General features: G+C 46.0%; 1 protein-coding gene across 1 annotated transcript; it reads right to left on the bottom strand.

Annotated features, from left to right (window-relative positions):
* Nucleotides 1-4415: 4415 nt before the first annotated feature.
* On the bottom strand, nt 4416-22436 carry MBLAC1 (metallo-beta-lactamase domain containing 1). Its single transcript, XM_060032353.1, has 2 exons — nt 20619-22436; nt 4416-4582 (listed from the first exon to the last, which is right to left on the bottom strand). The coding sequence occupies exon 1, from the start codon at nt 22049-22051 to the stop codon at nt 21236-21238; it is 816 nt and encodes a 271-aa protein (XP_059888336.1). The 5' UTR covers nt 22052-22436; the 3' UTR covers nt 4416-4582; nt 20619-21235.
* Between the last annotated feature and the right edge of the window lie 148 nt (nt 22437-22584).

The following is a 22584-nucleotide window of genomic DNA, read 5'->3' on the forward strand; positions in this document are numbered from 1 at the left end:
ACCTATTTTCTTGGGCAAAATGAAGAAAAAACTTTCCGTGCTCCCAAATACAATTGGTCTTTCCACTTCAGCTCTAAACCTCATTCCCTCTTGCCTATTCAAGAACATCACTCAAAAAAAAAAAGAAAAAAAAAAAAGAACATCACTCGACCAATTTTCCCCTCTCCCTCCTAAATCATCTTCCTTCTCAATAGCCTTATTTCCATCACATTCCCATTAGCATATAGACATGTTACTTTTTACTTTATTTTCACATGCTTAAGTATTTTCAAATGAATTACAGACATCATGATGTTCCACCCCCAAATATTTCAGTATATACCTTTAAAAAAAACCAGAATATCTTTAAACATAACCAAAAGTAGATTCTTTGCATCTAATACTCAGTTCATAATCAAATTTGCTCAATTGTCCTTCAAGAGTTTATACAATTGTTTTTGCAAATCCACATCCATTCCAGGATCTGGTGTTCTGCCCCTTGATTTTTTTTGAAATACAGGCCAGTCCTTTCTTTTCTTGGCCCTGCTGTATGGAAAAGCCAGGGCCATTTGTCCTGTCAAATGTTCCACCTTTGGATATTTCTGATTGCTTCCTTATGGTGGCATTTAGTTTGTCCTCTATTTCTTGTAATTCCCATAAACTGGAACTTTTCTGCTTGTTACACAAATGGTACAGAATTATAGCAGAAAATTAAGGAACAGTTCATGAATCATAAACATAAATTAATTATATTAGGGAAAATTACATTTCCAAAATTAAGTATTGTTATGGTTGTTTCTTTTGGGACTTGTTTATTTCTGTTCCAGTTATTATGTTCTTCTTTCAGATCAATTTTTAAATACATATATTTTTATTTTCTGTAAGATGAACTTAGTGTGTTATGGAGGTTAGATACTAAATAGAGTTTGCTTGTAGATTTTTTGATGATGGCCATTCTGACTGGTGTGAGATGACATCTCATTGTAGTTTTGATTTGCATTTCTCTAATGATTAATCATGTTGAGCATTCTTTCATGTGTTTGTTGGCAGTCTGTATATCTTCTTTGGAGAAATGTCTGTTGAGGTCTTCTGCCCATTTTTGGATTGGGTTGTTTGTTTTTTTGATATTGAGCTGCATGAGCTGCTTGTAAATTTTGGAAATTAATCCTTTGTCAGTTGCTTCATTTGCAAATATTTTCTCCCATTCTGAGGGTTGTCTTTTTGTCTTGTTTATGGTTTCCTTTGCTGTGCAAAAGCATTTAAGTTTCATTAGGTCCCATTTGTTTATTTTTGTTTTTATTTCCATTTCTCTAGGAGGTGGGTCAAAAAGGATCTTGCTGTGTTTATGTCATAGAGTGTTCTGCCTATGTTTACTCTAAGAGTTTTATAGTGTCTGGCCTTACACTTAGGTCTTTAATCCATTTTGAGTTTATTTTTGTGTCCGGTGTTAGGGAGTGTTCTACTTTCATTCTTTTACATGTAGCTGCCCAGTTTTCCCAGCACCACTTATTGAAGAGACTGTCTTTTCTCCATTGTATATTCTTGCCTCCTTTATCAAAAATAAGGTGACCATTTGTGCATGGGTATATCTCTGGGGTTTCTATCCTGTTCCATTGATCTATATTTCTGTTTTTGTGCCAGTACCATACTGCCTTGATTACTGTAGTATAGTCTGAAGTCAGGGAGCCTGATTCCTCCAGCTCCGTTTTTCTTTCTCAAGATTACTTTGGATATTCGATCTACAAACAATAAATGCTGGAGAGGGTGTGGAGAAAAGGGAACCCTCTTGCACTGTTGGTGGGAATGTAAATTGATACAGCCACTATGGAGAACAGTATGGAGGTTCCTTAAAAAACTAAAAATAGAACTACCATACGACCCAGCAATCCCACTACTGGGCATATACCCTGAGAAAACCATAATTCAAAAAGAGTCATGTACCACAATGTTCATTGCAGCTCTATTTACAATAGCCAGGACATGGAAGCAACCTAAGTGTCCATCAACAAGTGAATGGATAAAGAAGATGTGGCACATATATACAATGGAATATTACTCAGCCATAAAAAGAAATGAAATTGAGATATTTTTAGTGAGGTGGATGGACCTAGAGTCTGTCATACAGAGTGAAGTAAGTCAGAAAGAGAAAAACAAATACCGTATGCTAACACATATATATGGAATCTAAAAAACAAAAAAAAGGGGTCATGAAGAACCTAGGGGCAGGACAGGAATAAAAATGCTGACCTACTAGAGAATGGACTTGAGGATACGGGGAGGGGGAAGGGTAACCTGGGACAAAGTGAGAGAGTGGCATGGACATATATACACTACCAAATATAAAACCGATAGCTAGTGGGAAGCAGCCGCATAGCACAGGGAGATCAGCTCAGTGCTTTGTGACCACCTAGAGGGGTGGGATAGGGAGGGTGGGAGGGAGGGAGATGCAAGAGGGAAGAGATATGGGGATATATGTATACGTAGAGCTGATTCACTTTGTTATAAAGCAGAAACTAACACACCATTGTAAAGCAATTATACTCCAATAAAGATGTTAAAAACATAAATAAATAAAATAAATAGAGTTTGCATGTGAACCGCCCCCACCAAAAGTGGCTGGTGAAAAAGCCACATTTCTCAGACTTTCTTGCAACTAGGGATTGCCATGTGACATACTTCAAGCCAATGACATTTCTGAGTTTGGCTTCAGGAAAGTTCTTTAACGGGCAGAGAGACTTGGCTGGTGAATGTCTTTTGCCCTTTTCTCTTTCTTTTCCTGACCTCCTAAGATGCAGCTCTGGTGCTGGGAGGGAGCAGACATCTTGTGACCATAGGAAACAAGCAAATGCTAAGTTTGGTTGAAAGGAAAGTTACAGGGAGCCAGGGTTCCTACTGGGATCACAGGTCTGCTGTGCCCCCGCACCCAGGCTGCCTTCTTCCAGATTTCTCCTTATGTGAGACACACAATTTTTCTCTAATTTGTTTAAGCTCCTGGGTTTTGTTTATTTGTTTCTGTACTTCAGAGCTGAATCCATGCCATATTTCACACAATTGTGGATTTTTCAGCTTATTCTAATTCAAACCATTTTTCTTTCACATGATTGAAATCTGTATTATTACATGCATACCAAAAAAAAACTGACACAAAAGAGCCAACATCAGGGCATCACTTGTAAAATCACTGACATTAAAAAATAAAGAAAGAATCCTTTGGGCATTTAAGCAAAATAGGTTTAAGTCACCTATAAGAGAAAATTTAAGATTGACTTACATTAATAAACAACAACATTGAACACTAGAAGACAGTGGAACAATGCTTGCAAAGACCACAAACTATAAGAAAACAAAACAAAAACACCCAAGAATTTTACACTCACATCTTCAAGGAATTCATGGAAAAGACTCTGACAAGTACAGGTTTCTGGTAACTGACTATACTGCTGAACTGAATGAATAAGCATTTTCAGAACTCTAATGGAAAACTGATGAACTCATAAAAGTGCTAACAAAAGATCAAGATGAAAAAAAAATTAATTACACGGGACTGAGTGAACTGATGAGGATGATTATAAGTTTTGTGACTTTCTGTTTGAATTTAAAAAAAAATCCCACAAGGACTCAGAGGCAAAAAATGTACAAATCAATTTTCACTGCAAAGTAAAGGAGCTGTTACAGTGGAGGATTCCTGGACTGAATGTCAATATTACGACATAGTGTGAGTGTGTTTCATGTTTGGTAACTGCAGTCATTGTTGCTTCTGTTGTGGTCATCCATTTACAATGCTCGGTGTCAGTCTATTTATCTCTTGTAAAAATAAAATACAGTGTGTGTGTATGAAAAAAAAATTGTTGAATTCCACCCATGAACTACGTTGAACATTTCCCTGGACTCCCCTGGTCCAGGCATTATGCTATTTGTATTCATTAAAACTGATTACGGTTTTCTTCATATTTATCACCAGTTTGACTTCCATAGCTGAGGCTTACTCTGCTATCAGCAGGATTCCTTGGCTCCTTTGGAAGTTTTCAAAGTGAAAATCCAAGAACACAAATGAATTCTGGCAGCCAGAAGTCCTTAATTTAGTGTGTGGGTTCCAGTGAGATGAGAGGAACTGTATTTTAGGATTAAACAATTAGATAACCCTGAATTAAACTTGTGGTGTACTCATCACATTCTTTTCTTGGATTCATGTGCAATGTAACTGTACTTGACGTGATCCAATTATGTCTTAAGTTCCTGATTGCCAAAGCTAACTGAACAATAAAAGTAATGTACCAGTCATATTTACAAAAGTTGTATAGAGCCAATGACCTTGGAAAGGGCATCTTACCTCTAATTGTGCATTATGGGCCATGTGGCCCCTACAAATCATAAAGAATAATCATTAAAATGCTAAAACTCAATTATGAGTTCAACAAAAGGTAGGGACTCTCCATTACATTTTATTAATATTGAAGGAGGACGAAGAGCATGAATGGGCACAGACTATAGCATCTTTTTTTTCTGGTCTGTTGTGTGGTTCCAACCTCAGGACACTTACTGTGATCACAAATGCCTGTAATCCCTTGCACATCTGAACAATTTCATTAAAGAGAAAGGTGTCCTGAAAAAAAAAAGAATTTTACACTCAGCTAAAGTATTACACAACTGTGAAGGCAACAGACCAACATTTCAAATATGTGATAATCCAGGAAATACAGCTGACTTTCTAAAAGAACAACAAAAGTCAAACTTCAGTCAGATAAGAGATTACTGATAAGATTCAGCAATGCTACTCCTGGGTATTTATCTGAAGGAAAGGAAAACACTAACTCAAAAAGATCTCCCCTCCATGTTCATACAGTACTATTTTTTTTCTTTTTCGGTACGCGGGCCTCTCACTGTTGTGGCCCCTCCCGTTGCGGAGCACAGGCTCCGGACGCGCAGGCTCAGCGGCCATGGCTCACGGGCCCAGCCACTCCGCGGCATGTGGGATCTTCCCAGACCGGGGCACGAACCCGTGTCCCCTGCATCGGCAGGCAGACTCTCAACCACTGCACCACCAGGGAAGCCCCATACAGTACTATTTACAATAGCCAAGATATGGAAACAACCTAAGTGTCCATCAATGGGTGAATAAAGAAAATGTGGTGTATATACACAATGGAATATTAATCCATATAACAGAAGGAAATCTTGCTATTTGCAACAACCTGGATAGACTTTGACAGCATTATGCTAAGTGAAATAAGTCAGACAGAGGAAGACAAGTATCGTATGGTCTCACATATATGCGGAACCCCACTCTCCATCCTTATGCGAGAGAGTTCTTTTCCCTTAATAAGGTACAACCTGGCACAGTCACACCCACACCTTCACATCTTGGGTCTTAAATGATGCCTCTGTCAGCTTCAGGTTCTTCCAGATTTCTTTTGTAAGAACAAAAGACACTTTAAAAAATTTATTCACAGTTTTTGCCTTTCAACTCAAAAGGCAAAAATGCATATATTTTTTTGAAACTTGTAAAGCAAAGCTCCCAATACTCAACTGCTCAGACACAGAGTCCTGTGGAATGGACTTCCATTCTTCTGGCTTTCTCTGGTTTCTATTCATTTATTCAAAAATACTGACTGAGAACCTACTATGTGCCAGGCTCTGCGCAATGTGCAGGGGATGCCACAGAGAGCAAGAGCAAGCACAGCCTCTGCTCTCATGTATAGTCGGGAGAGAGGATTCAATCAAATAAACATACCCTCCCAGACTTCAGACAACAGTGCAAAGCTACATATTCAAAACAGACATATGGATCAATGGAACAGACTAGAGAGCACGGAAATAAACCCACACACCTGCAGTCAATTAATCTTCAACAAAGGAGCCAAGAATACATAATGGAGAAAAGACAGTCTCTTCAGCAAGTGGTGTGTGTTGGGGAAGCTGGACAGCCACATGGAAATCAATGAAGTTAGAACACACCCTCACACCATACACAAAAATAAACTCAAAATGGCTTAAAGACTTAAATGATACCACATAAACTTACATGATACCATAAAACTCCTAGAAGAGAACATAGGCAAAACATTCTCTGATATAAATCGTAGCAATGTTTTCTTAGGTCAGTCTCCCAAGGCAATAGAAATAAAAGCAAAAATAAACAAATGAGACCTCATCAAACTTAGACGCTTTTGGTTTTTTGCACAGCAAAGGAAACCATAAACAGAATGAAAAGACAACTTACAGAACGGTTGAAAATATTTGTAAACAATGCAACTGACAAGGGCTTAATTTCCAAAATATACAAACAGCTCATATAACTCAATAACAAAAAAAACAAACAACTCAATCAAAAAATGGGCAGAAGACCTAAACAGACATTTCTCCAAAGAAGACATACAGATGGCCAAGAAGCACATGAAAAAATGCTCAACATCACTAACTATTAGAGAAATGCAAATCAAAACTACAATGAGGTATCACCTCACACCTATCAGAATGACCATCATCACAAAGTCTACAATAATAAATGCTGAAGAGGGTGTGGAAAAAAGGAAACCCTCCTACACTGTTGGTGGGAATGTAAATTGGTGCAGCCACTGTGGAAAACAGTATGGAGGTTCCTCAAAGAACAAAAAATAGAGTTACCATATGATCAGCAATCCCACTCCTGGGCATATATCCGGAGAAAACTATAATTCAAAAAGATACATGCACCCCAATGTTCATAGCAGCACTATTTACAATAGTCAAGACATGGAATCAATGTAAATGTCCATCAACAGGGGACTTCCCTGGTGGTCCAGTGGTAAAGAATCCACCTTCCAATGCAGGGAACAAGGGTTTGATCCCTGGTGGAGAAACTAAGATCCCACATGCCGTGGGGCAACTAAGCCAGGGCACCACAACTATTGAGCTCGCGCGCCTCAACAAGAGAGCCCACGTGCTGCAAACTACAGAGTCCATGCTCTCTGGAGCCCGCGAGCCACAACTAGAGAAAGAACACCCGCATGCCACAACTAGACAGAAGCCCGCAAGCCACAATGAAGACCTGACGCAGCCAAAAAAAAAAAAAAAAAGTCAAGAAAGTAAATAACTTTTTTTAAAAAAAGTGTCCTCTTCACCTTTTAAAATAATAAATAAATAAATAAAATAAATGTCCATTGACAGATGAATGGATAAAGAAGACGTGGTGTGTATATACAATGGAATATTACTCAGCCCCAGGAGGCTGATTCCTTTGGACCACGTCACCCAGGTGCCTTTGCCCTCTGGTTTCCTATTGGGACCTGCCAGCGGGAGACACCCGCTGATCAAGGGGAGGGGATCCCCTCCTTGCTGAATCACCTTGGGCTGCTGTTTTCCTCCACCAAAGACCTTCCCCCTACAACTAGGGCTACTTATTCCAGTTTCTGGCAATTGTTCCCTCTCTTTGCTCCTTCAAGCATATTGGCAACAAGGACTCCACTCTTGCTAGCCCAAGATGCTCCACCTCCCTTGTCGGTGTCCCATAATCCTCCCCATTCCTTTAGAAATGGTTCCTTTATTAAACTCTCCTCCATTCCCTCAATTTGAGAATGTCATCTGTCTCCTGCCCTGACTGATACAAATAGAAACTAATCTCCCAGAATTTACTAAAGTTACTCAATTATTTAATTTAAAAAGAGAAATGGCCTGACTGCATGGGCCCATTGTGTACCAAAGAAATAAGAGAAACATGTAGATGCATTATAATGAAAGATAAGAACATCAAATACAAAGAAAATTCTAAGAACTTTCCAAGTAAGAGCAAGTCGTGTACAAAGGAACAAGATTCAGATTGTTATTACAACAGTGACAATGAAGTAAAGTGTTGTAGAAAAGAATCTTGAACCGGGCGCCCGGAGCCAGGAGCCGGCCGTGGGCTCGCCACTAGGTGGCGCCACTGACACCCGCCGCGAAGGGGCCCAATGGCGGGCGGCCCCCAAGGGGTCCCTCTGCAGAGGACGCCAGCCCCGCCGGAGAGAAGAGCGTCCTGGGAGACGCTGTCGGGGTCGCGGGAGGAGGACAGAGTTGTGACCCAACCCACGTCCAAGACCCCCAACCCCTTCGTGCTGGGTCCCTAAGCCCCGACCCCGCCCACTGCAGCTGGCCCAGCAGCCCGGACAGCAGCCGGGACCCGAGCTCAACCCTCCCCCGACCGTCCTTAGGACCCTCCCTCCCCCGTGACTATCCCTCCCCACGCCACTGCAATCCAGCAGCGGGTCACGAGAAGGCGCTCACTCCGTCCTTCTGCCCCTCGGCGACCCCAGAGCCCTCCTTCCCCAGTCCAGCCCCACCCACCCTCGGACTCGCCCCCTGGCCCGACCCTGACACAGCCCCTTGTCCCCAGCCCGCCGGAGCCCTCTTCCCCACCCGGAGGTCCCGCCGCCTGTCCCCGTGGCCTGAAGCTCCCCGCCCGCCACAGCCCAGCGCCCACTCCCAACCCTCCGGGTAGCCCACCGCCCATCCGGCCTCTCTCGGCTTCCGACATTTTAACACAACCGCCCTGTAGTGACCCCCAGACCCCGGGTGGAGGCTCCAGGCAGCTCCCTTCAGGGGCCTGCAGGCTCCTCCGGGGACCGGGTGGGAAGAACCCAGGGAACAGATGAAGCGCTGGGCCCTGGGCACCGCGGCCGCCCTGCCCAAATGAAATTGCTCATATTTGCAAATAATACATCTGATAAATAGTTAATATCCAAAATATACAAAGAACTCATACAACTCAACATCCATAAGACAAATAACCCAATTAAAAAACAGGCAGAAGACCTGAATAGACATTTTTCCAAAGAAGACATAGAGAAGGCCAACAGACACATGAAAAGACGCTCAACATCGCTAACCATCAGGGAAATGCAAATTGAAACCATAATGAACTACCGCCAATAACAAGTGTTGGAGGATGTAGAGAAAAGGAAACCCACAGTGCACTGCTGTTGGGAATGTAAATTGGTGCAGCCACTATGGAAAACAGTATGGAGAGTACTCAAAAAATTAAAAATAGAACTGCCATATGATACAGCAACTTAACTCCTGGGTATTTATCTGAAGAAAACAAAAACACTAATATGAAAAGGTATATGCACCCCTATGTTCCTGCAGCATTATTTACCCGAGATATGGAAGCAACCTAAGTGCCCATCAGTAGATGAATAAAGAAGATGTGGTATATATAAACAATGGAATATTACTCAGGCATAAAAAAAAATGAAATCTTGCCATTTGTGGCAACGTCGGTGCATGTAGAGCATATTATGCTAAGTGAAATAAGCCAGAGAGAAACTAACACCATATGAACTCACTTATATGTGGAATATAAAAAATAAAACAAACAAAACAAATGAAAACAGACTCACAGAAACAGAGAAGAAATGGGTGGTTATCAGAGGGGAGAAGTTTGGGGATGAGGGCAAAAGAGGTACAGGGGATTAAGTACAAATCTACATTTATAAAATAAGTCATGGGGATGTAATACACAGCATAAGGAATATGTTCAGTAATGTAAGAATTTTGTATGAAGACAGATGGTTACTAGACTTATCATGGTGATCATTTCATAATGTATGCAAATGTCAAAACACTATGTGGTACATCTGAAACCAATGTAATATTGTATATCATCTATATTTCTATAAAAATAAATAAGTACAGGAGGATTGTGTAGGTTATATGCAAATACCTATGCCATTTTATATAAGAGATCTGAGCATCATAGAAATCTAGTATTCACATCCTCGAATAAAAAAGATCATCTACAGGGCTTCCCTGCTGGCGCAGTGGTTGAGAGTCCGCCTGCCGATGGTTCCTGCCCCGGTCCGGGAAGATCCCACATGCTGCGGAGCGGCTAGGCCCGTGAGCCATGGCCGCTGAGCCTGCGCTCTGCAACGGGAAAGGCCGCAGCAGTGAGAGGACCGCATACCACAAAAAAAAAAAAAAAAAAATGAGGATCAAAATAGACCCTGCTTACCTCCTGGGGCTGCTGGGAGAGTTAAGAGCTATTTTAAAACATAACCTGGATGTGTTTTAATCAGGTATGGTAAGACACACATGCAAATGACTGTTATGAAGGAAGCAGTTTATATTCACAAAACCATAAAAACAAGATGCCCAGCACTCCACGCAGGGCCATGCAGGGAGGCACTAGGGTCAGGAGGCAGAAGGAGGGAGGGGAAACATGGGCAGGAGCCTTTGTTGTAGGTTCTGTGAGAAAGACAAGGCAAGGGAGAGCAGGCAGGTTTAGGATCAGCTGGTATGAATAATGTCTATGGGCTCTGGGGATTAGGGGCTGTCCCTAGTTGCCTGGTACCTGGCCCTGGGATGAATATGGCAGAAGAACATGGGCCTCCTGGAGCATAAGAGCCAGATGGAGGAAGTGGTGGGGAGTGTGGGCTCTGGACTGGTTGGTTTGCATATGACAGGTGAGCTCCTGGGCACGTCCATTGCTCTTCTAAGAACTGGCAGCCCTGGGAGGGACAGTCTCTCCCTGGTCAGTGAGGCCCCAGATGTCAGAGCATCAAGAATACAGCAAATAAGAAAACATGGCCAACACGAGTGCAAAGCACCCGACACACAGGAAGTGGGAGATGTCATCCCTGCCTGTTTCAACTTGTGGGGCCTGGGTCTCCCTCTACTTGCCTCACATAGTGAAGCAAGCTGAGAGTCTTCCCTTCCCAGCTGGACTCTAGTTCCTGGAGGGCTCACTGCACGCCTGCACCCAACCAGGGCAGGAGAAGCCTTCTCTGGGCCCCTCCCTGCCTGCAAAACAAGAGGAAGTACACAGAGTGCTGATGTCAGCAGAGGCCCGTGGACAGCCCATGGGAAAGAGCAGAGACCAAGACCTTGCCCTTTGTACCTCCCCCTTCCCTGTGCTCTTTCTTTGTCTCATGTGTCCTGCCTCACCTCAGGGGCCACACTCACATCCCTCCTGCCTTTGTTTCCCCAGACCCTGAGAAGTGGCCAGCTGAATGAAGCACAATGAATGACCCCCCAGGATGGGCTGTGGAAGGAAGGGGAAGTGAGGGAGGTTAATGGGGGTGGCTGGTGGGGGAGGGGCAATCTTGGGTAAGCACCAAGCCCACGAGGCAGACAGACCTGAGTGCGGTCCAAATCCAGACCTGGAGGGAACCAGAGTAAGTGAGGTCACCTCCCTGTGGACTTTGAAAGATGCTTGGGCTGAATTGGTGACAGGAGTTCATCCTCCCTTCCCCCAACAGGAATGGGAGAGTTTGGGACTCTCCATGCCATTAAGGCTCTGGGCCTCAGTTTCTCCCTGGGTAAAATGAACATAAGGATACATCACCACAGAATGCTGTAAAGCTGAAAATGAGAAAACGCAGGTTTAGGGCTTGACTCAGATAAGAGGGTTCCATGAAAGTGCAGAATCTGTCCTCTGAGGCCTATAAGTGCAGGCACATAGAGAAAGCCAGGACTACCTGGCTGGCCACGAGAGAACTGTGGAAAACATCTATTAGGATTGGGAAAGAAACTGAGAAAAGGAAAAAGGAAGTTCAAATCATGTCCTCCCACCCCCATGGTCCATTCTGTGAACCAATGCCAACGTCATCCTGGAGAGCGGGTGAGCAGAGCCTCCATCCCAGCCAGCCCTGGGGGGCCACCAAAGTTCCCAGCCCCCAATCTCTCACCCCGCCCACCATCAGTCACAGGCGGGCAGGGCGTCCATCAGAGGGGGTCCCAGGGACTGTCAGCTGGATGGCTCATGACTGCTCTGACCTTCATCCCCTCTGTCCAGGGAAGGCTCTGGATGAGCCAGGGTCGCACAGCTGCAGATGGAACCTCCTGAGAAGCGTTATTAAATACAGCCTCCGGGCTCACCCCCCAGAGCTCTGCAGTCACAGGGTGAGGCCCAGAGATTCTGTGGTGCAGCCAGGAGGAAGCATCCAGAAGGAGCAGAAGGCTCTGTGGGCTCAGCAAGACTGGAGTTCAAGTCCTGGACCCGCCACCTCAGAGTCCTGGACGTGGGGCAGGGTGTGTCTGAGCCCCGGTGTCCTCCTTGTAGAGTGTGAGGACAGAGGGCCCTGCAGATCCAGTCCTGCATCTCTGGGTGGAGGCGTGGCCTCCAGAAGGCCCACCCTGTGGGTAGGTGGGAACCTGCGCCCACCCTCACCTCACCTCAGGGAGGGTGTGAGACTGCACACAGGGAGCAGAGCAGGGCGGGAGGGGCCTGGTGGGCCTTGGTTCTGCCTGGGGATGAAGGGGGGCACTGCAGTGTCCCCTACCTGCAGAGAGAGAGACCACCAGCATGCTGGGTACCCCTGGTGCCTGGGCTGGGGGCTGAGGCTTGACCACCAGCAGCTCCCTCCTCCTCCTCTCTAAGGGGCTGTAGCTGGGCAGGGACTCAGGGCCATGGACCTCTCCCTGAAGGAGCCTGAACTGGTCCTGCTGTCACCCCTTTCCCTGGGAGGAGAGAGACACTCAGAGAAGCAGAGAAAAGGAGAGAGAGACACACAGAGACACAGAGGCTGACTCCTAAGGAGATGCCAAGGGGGTGGCAGAGGCAGGGAGCTGAGGGAGAGAGGAGAGGCCCCAGCTGGCCCAGGTCAGGACCAGCCCCTCAGTGTGCAGAGCGGGGCAGGGAGCCCTAGATCACGGTTCCCTTTGCACTGACCACAGAGAGGCCCTTTTGCAATATAGGAAAAGAAGCCAGATTGATAAAGGAAGTGTCAGTCATGGCAGGGGTGGGCGGGTTTGGGGAAGGCCCCTACCCTCCTCAGTCCTCGGAAGGAGCCTGGTCCTCGCTCTCCTGGTGCTGAGACTCCCCGCAGGCGGCCCCTCCACAGGCCTCCCCTCTGGCCTTGAAGGCTCTGCTTGTCTTCTCATCCCCGGAGGAGGGCAAGGCCATGGGTCTGAGGATGGGGATAAGCAAAGTGGGAAAGAGGATGAAGCTAAGAACACCAAACACTTTTAGCTGGAGTTGTTTGTCACCACAAGAGGCCAAGGGACCTAGGGCAGCATCTGGGTTGAAGGGGGAGGGATGGTGCTCCGCATGGCTTAGAGTTCCTAATAACAAGGGTGATACAGTAACAGGAAGTGATAATTTGGGGGGCAAGGAAAGGGTATAAGAAAAAATATACATTTGGATTTTTTACTTTTTTCTTTTTTTTTTTTTGCCTCTCTACACTGTGTCACTAAATATATCTCTGCACGTTCACACATCCTCGTCCAGTAAAGCTTCAGGCCACCAGAATACACATGTTTTCCTCACTCGCATACATAACCCCTCACATCAGCATTGGTGCACTAGACTCTGTAAAAATTTTCAGTCACACTTTGTTTTTAAACTTGAGTCAATATAAACCTTGTTCAAAATGTTATGAAAAAATGTACATATTTATACAAGGCAGGTTGTGACAGGACACTGGGGTTCTTTCCCCGTGGGCGGCCCCAGGAGGAGAGGGCTGGAGTCTCACACATTTGTGTCTCTGTCTCCTCCCACCACCCTTCCCACCCAATCCCCCAGGAACCAGCAGCGCCCTGCCCCCCTAGTGAGTGCACTCACACCCCTATTCCCTGGGGAAGAAGCTAGTTGACCTTTGCCATTTTCCCCACACCCCTGGAGGACGGGGCCAGGATCAGCCAGGCCCTCTCCATTGTAATTGTTCGCCACTCTGGGCCAGACCAAAGGGACGCTGCTTTGTACAGGTAGAGTCCAAGGAGGTGTCAGCTCATATCATTGCTATTCACGCCATAAGTGGAATTCTTCATCGAGTCGTTGACTTCTCGACGGAATGCTGACAGATTCTGGGTGAACCTACAGAGAGGATGCATGTAGGTTGGGGGAGCAGGGTGGAAGGGAAAGATCTTTGCCTAAAATGTTTCTAGCAGACAAGTGGCTACTGAGAGGCAGAACGTAAGAATCAGTTGTTTCTAAGGTCAGTTAGTCTCATTCTTAAGACTTTAAGGGAAAGTTGGGCTAGTTTTGCACCCCTTTCTACCTGACAAACTTCATGGCAGGTCTCGAGATCTGGTCAAATCTGAGGCTCTGAGGATCACCTTGGGTTCATGGCAGCACAAAAGGAATCTCACTGACAGAAACGGGAAGTAACCCTCACGAAGTGAGAGCTGGGAGAGGATGAAGCTGTCTCATTTCTTAATGCCAAGAGACCTGTGCTGTCCAGTATGGCAGCCATTAGCCACATGTGGCTGTAGACCACCTGAATTGAACTCAGTGCAACTGAGGAACTGAATCCAATTAAAAGAAACTTAAAATTCAGTTCCCCAATCACACCTTAATTAAAATGCCATACTTTAAATTAATTAAAATTAAAGAAAATTTAAAAATCAATTTAGAAAAACCTGACGTTCAATTCAGTTATCGGACAACTTCTAAGTATGTTTGGAACAACTTGAGTATGGGAATCTAATTGCAACTGTAAGTTTTATGAAATCTAAATACAAATCAAGTATTTCTGATGAAAATGTAGCAATATGGGGCTTCCCTGGTGGCGCAGTGGTTGAGAGTCCGCCTGCCGATGCAGGGGACGCGGGTTCGTGCCCCGGTCCGGGAAGATCCCACATGCCGCGGAGCAGCTGGGCCCGTGAGCCATGGCCACTGAGCCTGCGCGTCCAGAGCCTGTGCTCCGCAACGGGAGAGGCCACAACAGTGAGAGGCCCGCGTACCGCAAAAAAAAAAAAAAAAAAAAAGAAAATGTAGGATATGAATTGAGATGCCCTGTTAAGTGTAAAATACACAGGATCTTGAAGACTTAGTACAATAAAAAGAATCTTAAAATTCTCAATTTAAAAATATTGATTACACATGGACACATTATTTTGGATACATGGGTTAAATAAAATACATTAAAATGAAGAAAAAAAAAAAGAATCCGCCTGCCAATGCAGGGGACACAGGTACGAGCCCTGGTCCAGGAAGATCCCACATGCTGTGGAGCAACTAAGCCCGTGCGCCACAACTACTGAGCCCACGTGCCACAACTACTGAAGCCCGCACGCCTAGAGCCCGTGCTCTGCAACAACAGAAGCCACCATAATGAGAAGCCGGCGCACCACAACAAAGAGTAGCCCCCGCTCGCCACAACTAGAGAAAGCCCGCGTGCAGCAATAAAGACCCAATGCAGCCAAAAATAAATAAATTAAAAAAAAAACACATTCTATCTACTTTAAATAAATAAATGCATTGATAATCTGTCAAATTTTAAAGGAATTATCAGAGGGCAAAATCTAAATGAAACTGGGAACTCAGAGAGTAATACACTAAAGACTGCTTTCCCCTTGAGGGCATTTGCCAAGCTCAAGAAACTTGCGATTTGGTGTTCAGGAAGCCAAGAGCAGGATACAGACCCCAAAGTCTTTGACAATGTGGTGAGTCTAATAGGAAATTGCCCGCTTGGCATAAAGTCAGGGTCTCAAAGTTCTACACCCTCATATTGTGTGACCTGGAGACCACCACGCCACACTCAAGCAGAGGACTTTGAAGAATTTGACTGTCTTGGACCTTGGTCCAGAACAGACAGAGAAAACTCTTTCTGGAGAATTTATACCCACAAGCCAGCCCTTAGGTAGATGTGCAGTCCAAATTCACAGAACCGTTGGTCTGAAAAATCTCAACCTGTGTTAATTTAACACACTCTAGGAAGTTATTAGCCTAAATTTTTGGCAGAAGCAAAAATTTTCTTTGGAGAAGCCCACTATCAGATGGCATTCTTCTATGCCTATTTGGTAACCTCTGAATTCAGTACCAAATTAATAGAAAATTCAATACCAGATTAATGAGCAAGGGATCTTATTTGGGTCACATTTAAATTAACCATAAGGCGTTGCTGTTAATAGGGGTAACTAACCCAGAGCCAAACATGCTTATGATTTAGATCCATTTACTGTTCCTTACAGTCTCTGTGGCCTTCAAACCAGCTTTCCCATTTGTTACTTTTTGGCCATCTTTCCAATTTCTTCTTTTAGTTTTTTGCTCTTGTTAGCAGCTTTGACTTGAATTTGTCATTCCAATATCTAATATTAAATTAACTGCTTTTAAAATTATTTTCCCCCAGCTTTAGTGAGGTAAAACTAACAAAAATTGTATATATTTAGGTTGTATAGCGTGATTTTTTTAAGGTGTACAGCATGATGGTTTAGTATATGTATACATCGTGAAATGATTACCATGATCAAGCTAATTAACACATTCATCACCTCACATAGTTACCTTTTCTTGTGTATGTGGCAAGAACACCTACGATCTACTCACTTAGCAAATTTCAGGTATACAATACAGTGCTGAGTATAATCACCATGCTGTACATTAGATCCCCAGAACTTATAACTGAAAGTTTGTACCCTTTGATCAATATCTCATTTCCCCCACTCCCCAGCCCCTGGCAACCATTTTATCCTCTGGTTCTATGAGTTCAACTTTTTAGATTCCACATACAAGTGAGATCATACAGCATTTGCCTTTCTGTGTCTGACTTATTTCCCTTACAAAATGTCCTCCAGGTTCACCCATGCTGCCAAAAAATGGCAGGATTTTCTTTTTTAAGGCTGAATAATATTCCCCTGTGTGTGTGTATACATATGTGTATCTCACATCTTCTTTATCCATTCATCCATTAATGAACACTTATGGTGTTTCCATATCTTGGCTATTGTGGATAACGCTACAGTGAACATGGGAGTACAGATATCTCTTTAACATACTGAGTTCATTTCATTTGGATACCCAGAAGTGGGATTGGGATCATATGGTAATGGTAATTACCATGGTAATTCTATTTTTAATTTTTTGAGGAAACTCCATACTGTTTTCTATAATGGTTATACCAATTTACATTCCCACTAACAGTCAGTACACACAGGTTCCCTTTTCTCCTCAATCCCCTTACCTGTTATCTCTTATCTTTTTGATAATAGCCATCCTAAACAGGTGTGAAGTGGTATCTCATTGTGGTTCGAATTTGCATTTCCCTGATGATTAGTGATGCTGAGCACATTTTTATATACCTGTTGGCCATTTGTATGTCTTCTTTGGAAAAATGTCTATTCATGTCCTTTGACAATATTTAAATTGGGTTGCTTCTTTGCAATTGAGTTGTATGAATTCCTTATATATTTTAGAGATTAACCAAGTATACAGTTTGCAAATATTTTCTCCCATTCTGTAGGTTACCTTTTCATTTTGTTTCCTTTGCTATGAAGAAGCTTTTTAGTTTGAGGTAGTCCCACTCGTTTTTGCATTTGCTGCCTTTGCTTTTGGTGTCATATCCAAAAAAATCACAACCAAGACCAATGTCAAAGAGCTTTTCCCCTATGTTTTCCTCTAGGAGTCTATTGCTTCAGGTCTTACATTTAAGTCTTCAATCTGTTCTAAGTTAATTTTTGTGTATGGCATAAGGGTCTAATTTCATTCTTTCGCATGTGGATAACTAGTCCCAACACTACATGGTAATTCACAAAATTGACTACTACGCATGTGAAAATGAATGAATTACAGCTACCCACAATAAATGGGTAAATCACCCCTCTTCTGGAGGTGAGCCTGGGTGCAGATGCAGAGTTTTCTGGTAAGGTGGCTTGAAGCAGAGATAGCTGGGACAATGGTCTTTGCTTTCTCTGTGAAGTAAGTGCTGCCCCCTTCCGGAAGTGAAGAGGGAATGATGTGATGTGATTGACAGGTGCTTTGGGCAATGGGAGAAGGCATAAAAATTGCATTTAAGAATGTATATAACAAAACACGGGAATTCCCTGGCAGATCAGTGGTTAGGACTTGGCAATTTCACTGTCGGGGCCTGGGTTTGATCCCTGGTCTGGGAACTAAGATCCCACAAGACACATAGCGCAGCCAAAGGGGGGAAAAGAAAAGGAATGTATATAACAAAACAGAAACAGACTCACAGATATAGAGAACAAAGTAGTGGTTATCAGTGAGGGAAGGGAAGGGGGAAGGGGCAAAATAGGGGTATGGGATTAAGAGATCCAAACTGCTATGTATAAAATAAATAAGCAACAAGGATGTATTGTACAGCACAGAGAAATACAGCCACTTGTAATAACTTTAAATGGAGTACAATCTATAAAAATATTGAATCACTATGTTGTATACCTGAAACTAATATAATATTATAAATCAACTATACTTCAATGTAAAAAATCAAAAAATAAAAATAGAACCTAGGATAACCACCCCACCTCCCAAAAAAGGGGAACTTTTAGCATCACCAAGTTGTGCACTAACCCATTGTGGTACGTTGCAACAGAAAAAAATGGCCACAAATTCTTTGCAGCTCCTTCTATCAAGATGGAGAGGTTATTTCCTCATCCCTGAATCTGGGCTGGCCTGCTTTGGTCAACAGAATGTGATGTAAGTGATATTCTGCAATTTCTGAGCCTAGACCTCAAGTGGCCTTGCAGCTTCTGCTCTCAAGCGGCACAGTGGGGAGAGGACATTTCCAGAAATAATGACCAACACCAGGTATCACCTAATGCTAAGTGAACAATATAGAGAAGGCATAGCTAGAGTTTAAAATAAGGTTGGCAAATTCAGGGGAGGTTTTCTGTAGGAGGTGAGAGAGCTGAGCCTGGGTGTTTGAGATGGTGGAGAAAAGCGAGATGATGGGGAGTGGAGGGGGAGCGGGCTCAAAGGCCCGCAGGAGAGGAGGGTGTGGGTGTCTGAAAGGCACTGGGCAGTCACCCAAACTGGAGCAGAGAGCTGTTCTTGGAGAGCACTGGGCAGGAAAGCCTGGGTTATTCTGCAGCCAATGTCTGCCAATGACTTGTGAGTAGAGGAAGCTGATCATATAGGTCCAGTTTTCCTAAGAGTTTTCACAAAAAAGAAGTTTGAAAGAAACAATCACTCTGGGCCCAACCTCCTAATATCTTAAGCACTTTTTCCCTCTGTTGTCAGCCCTCTCCTCATGCTGTTGTCCTCACTCCCTGCCTCTAAGGGATCATTTCCATCAGTGTTTGTATCCATTCACAACTCATCTTGAAAACAGCTGAAAACACAGTCAGAACAGCTTAGGCACGAAAGGAGTTGATTAGCCCAGGTAACTGATGAGTTAGCACAGATCTGGCTTCCCGTGCTCACACCTGTCATCTGGTCTGTTTCTCTTCACTGCCCACTTCTGCCCCCTACCGTTCAGCTTCATTCTCTCATTCTCAGTCCCTCTTTGGTGGCCCCAGCACCAGCGGGCTCTTCCAACAAGGGGGCAAGATGACCCATCCTCCCATGTCAGTCTTGCAGGAAAGAACGAGACTTTTTCCCTTAGCTCCAGCAAAACCCCTAAGATTACTAAGACTGGACTAGCGTAGGTGACCCATCCATCCTGGAGACAATCAGTGTGGCCAAAGGGATGTGTTGCTCTGGGTGACCAGCCCTGAGTCAAGGGCAGGATATCCATGTTCTAGAATAAGTCAAGACTGGAACTTTTATCTGTATAACTTGAGAGTGTACAGCTCTAAATAACCCATCCCCTCCTCTCTCGTCCTCCGTGCAGCCCTGAAGCCAGTGGATCTACACACCACGTATCAGTTGGGTTCTCTGATGGCCGTGGACACTGCTCGGGGCATAGTGCGGCACTGGAACGCACAGCTGGCCCCTGCGCTCCCTCCACACACCAGTGGCCTCATTACAATTGGTGGCCCATGAAGTGGGAGGGGCCTGGCTGGGGGGCCCCACACCATGGTGGTGCCTGGGCACCCACTTCACCACCTTTCTTCTGTCCATCTTTATGCAACGACTGGCAGAGATCTGGGCAGCCGTGGCTGCACTGCTGGCCTGGGAGCCCTGAACCCTGGTGATCATCGAACTGGCCAACACCGGCTACAAGTCTATGTACAGTAGCAACTGGTTCACCCTCCAGGTGAACGCGCTCCTCTGAGCTGCCTTTGCTGACCATGTGGCCTTTGTGGACGCCTGGGAAATGACCTCCAGCCTGCCCTTGCGTGACATCGTCCACCCGGAGAGGCTCATCGTCCACAAGGTGGACTTCCTCCTTTCTTTCCTCTTCCCAACCTGAGTGCTTCTGTCCACCCTGAGGCTGTGTGAACGGAAGGCCCAAGCTCAGGAACCCAGCTGTGAAGAGGACCACAGCCACAACAGGACTTCTGGGATAAGGGCAGGTGCCATCAAGCTCTCTCACCTGGAACACCGTAATGGCTTTTGATCTAGTCCAGCCCATTCTATTGTTGCCCCACTCCAACCCCTTCTCCACTCAGAACAAGAGTGGTTATTTTAAAACATAAATGAAACCAGGTCAACGGCCTGGCCTTTTGTATCAGTATAAAGCCAAAGCCTTCTATCGCAGGACAAATCCAAACCCCTAACCATGGTTACCAAGGCCTTGCAAGATGTCGCTGCCCAACTCTGTAGGCTCATTTATTGCCACTCTTCCCCAGCGCCCTGCAACCCAACCCCAAGGTCCTCTTGCTGCTCAAGTAGGTCAAGCCTGCCTCGGGGCCTTTATACCTGCTGTTCCAGTGCCTGGAATGCCCCTCTCCCAGACCTCCATGTGGCCAGCTTTTTCTCGTTCAGTTCTCTCATCAAACATCACCTCGGAGGCTTTTCCTGACCACTCTCCCACCCCAGCACTCTATACCCTTCTCACCCTGCTTTTTCTGCATATCAGTAACCAGAACCTGTAATTATTTGGTTTACTACTATTATTATTTACCTGTCTCCTTGAGTTTGTCTGGCTTGCTCACTGCTGTATCCCCGTGACCTCGAGCCGTGCTTGAGACATTGCAGGTGTGTTAAGCAGCATTCATTGAACGAATTAATAACTTAAAGTCAGATGACTAGAATACCTGTCTGCCCTGCACCTTCTCTCCGCAAGCTGCTTCCTCTGAGAAGCAGGCGATGTATCGCCAGAGTGTCTCCTTGTGGCACTTGCTGGATTATATCTGCATGATTATCACTATGAACGCTTCACATTTACATTTAGGGCAGTATGACCTTTTTTTATTTTTTATTGGAGCATAGTTGAAGGGCAGTATGATTTTCAATGCAGGTTCTACTTTTATTTTGGAAGACTCTCCCAAGAACATTCTGCCATTTTACTAATGAAGCCCGAGAGGTAGCACACAGCTGTGCCAGTCCATGGTCCTAGTGATACTGGTGACAGCTGTGGCAAAAGTACTCTGTCCTCGCTGGAAAACTGGCCTCCTGCGAGGGCTGGAAGTGACAACCCATGACTCCTCTCTGACACATCCTCTCGTGTCCTGGACGTCAGTTTCTTGTCTGGGGGTGGGGGGCTGGGGTCCCTGAAAGGCATTCAGTCAAGACTGGGGTTTATCGGTGCACCGTGGGCTCCTTGTCTCCGATCACGAGATCTGGCCGGCTGTTCCCCAGACCCTCTGTCTCTGGCGCCGAGGCTTCCCTGATCACCCTAAAGGGGGCTCCGTGACCAGGCACGACCACGTCGGCAGTGGCTAGGACCCTCTTCCGGCTGTGCTCCTGGGACACCGGGTCTTCACTCAGCGCCTGCCACGACTCCTCGTCCCCATCACGTTCAAACACATCGCCCACTACCATGACGGTACCCAGGGCCGTGCCAGCCACCACCACGCTCACGTCCCGCTGGCCACCATGGCCGGGCGTGGCCCACACCTCGAGTCCCGGCCCCAACCGCAGAGGCTGCTCCTCAGCCAGCCCGTGGGGGAGGTAGCGGCCCCCGGGGAGGCAAAAGTCGTGCGAGACCAGCAGGGCCGCCGCGGGAAACAGCCCCAGGTTCCCGATGTGGTCCGAGTGTCCGTGGGTCCCCACCACCAGAGTCACATCTCCTGGGGCCACGCCCTGCCCCGCCAGGGCCCCCAAGAGTGCCTCTCGAGCCCAGGGCCCCGCGGTGTCCACGAGGATGGGGCCGCGGGCCGCCTCCTCCAGGGCGGTCTTCGCCTCGTAGCCCTCGGGCGGGGGCTCTCGGTGGCCGGAGGCCGGGCCCCAGGCCTGGGGCAGAACAAGGGTCACGGAGCCGTCGGCGCGCACGGCGTCGCCGACCCCCTCGGGCTCCGCGTAGCCCTGCAGCAGAACCACCACAGAAAAGGCGTCGCCGGGCACCCGCAGAGGAGGCTCCCCGCGCAGCGGCTCGGTGCGCACTACACCGCTCATGGCCGGAGAGGGACGGGCTGGGGAAAGGAAGTGGGGCCTTCGGTGACTGTCCGCTCCCTTCGGGTTTCCACACTCGCCCAGCCTCCGCGGAGTGAATCTCAGTTCCTTGCCACCCCTCTCAGACCCTTAAGTTGGCATCGCCCAACTGAACTTCGGCGAGAATGCACTCGTCCCTCAGCGTCTTCGGCCACCACCCAGCTCGCGTGTGAGGTCCTCAACCGCCACCCTCCGGAGATAACCTTGTTATTTTCTTCATTCTAACCGGAGCCGCTCTCTACCTTGGACCTAGTTTTAGCTCCTCTTAAGTCTTGCCTCACTCTGAGGAAAGAAGAGACACGGGAAAAGCGCGTGGGAGTTTGTCCTCTGCGAGCTCCCGTCACCCAAGTATGGCGGCCCAGGCGTCGCCGCGCAAGTAACTTAATTCCGTCGCGTTTTCAGGCATGCGCGGATCGCGGCTGCGCAGTCCCAAGCCCGAAACCTGTCTCAACGCCCTGATCCATGCCACCCTCCTTGGGCTGCAAAACTACAAAGCA

Source organism: Delphinus delphis, chromosome 15 (assembly GCF_949987515.2).
Source record: "Delphinus delphis chromosome 15, mDelDel1.2, whole genome shotgun sequence".
Lineage (NCBI taxonomy): Eukaryota > Metazoa > Chordata > Mammalia > Artiodactyla > Delphinidae > Delphinus > Delphinus delphis.

What these genes read in the sequence shown, in the direction of transcription:
- MBLAC1 (XM_060032353.1), bottom strand. Translation starts at nt 22,051, where the DNA reads ATGAGCGGTGTAGTGCGCACCGAGCCGCTGCGCGGGGAGCCTCCTCTG.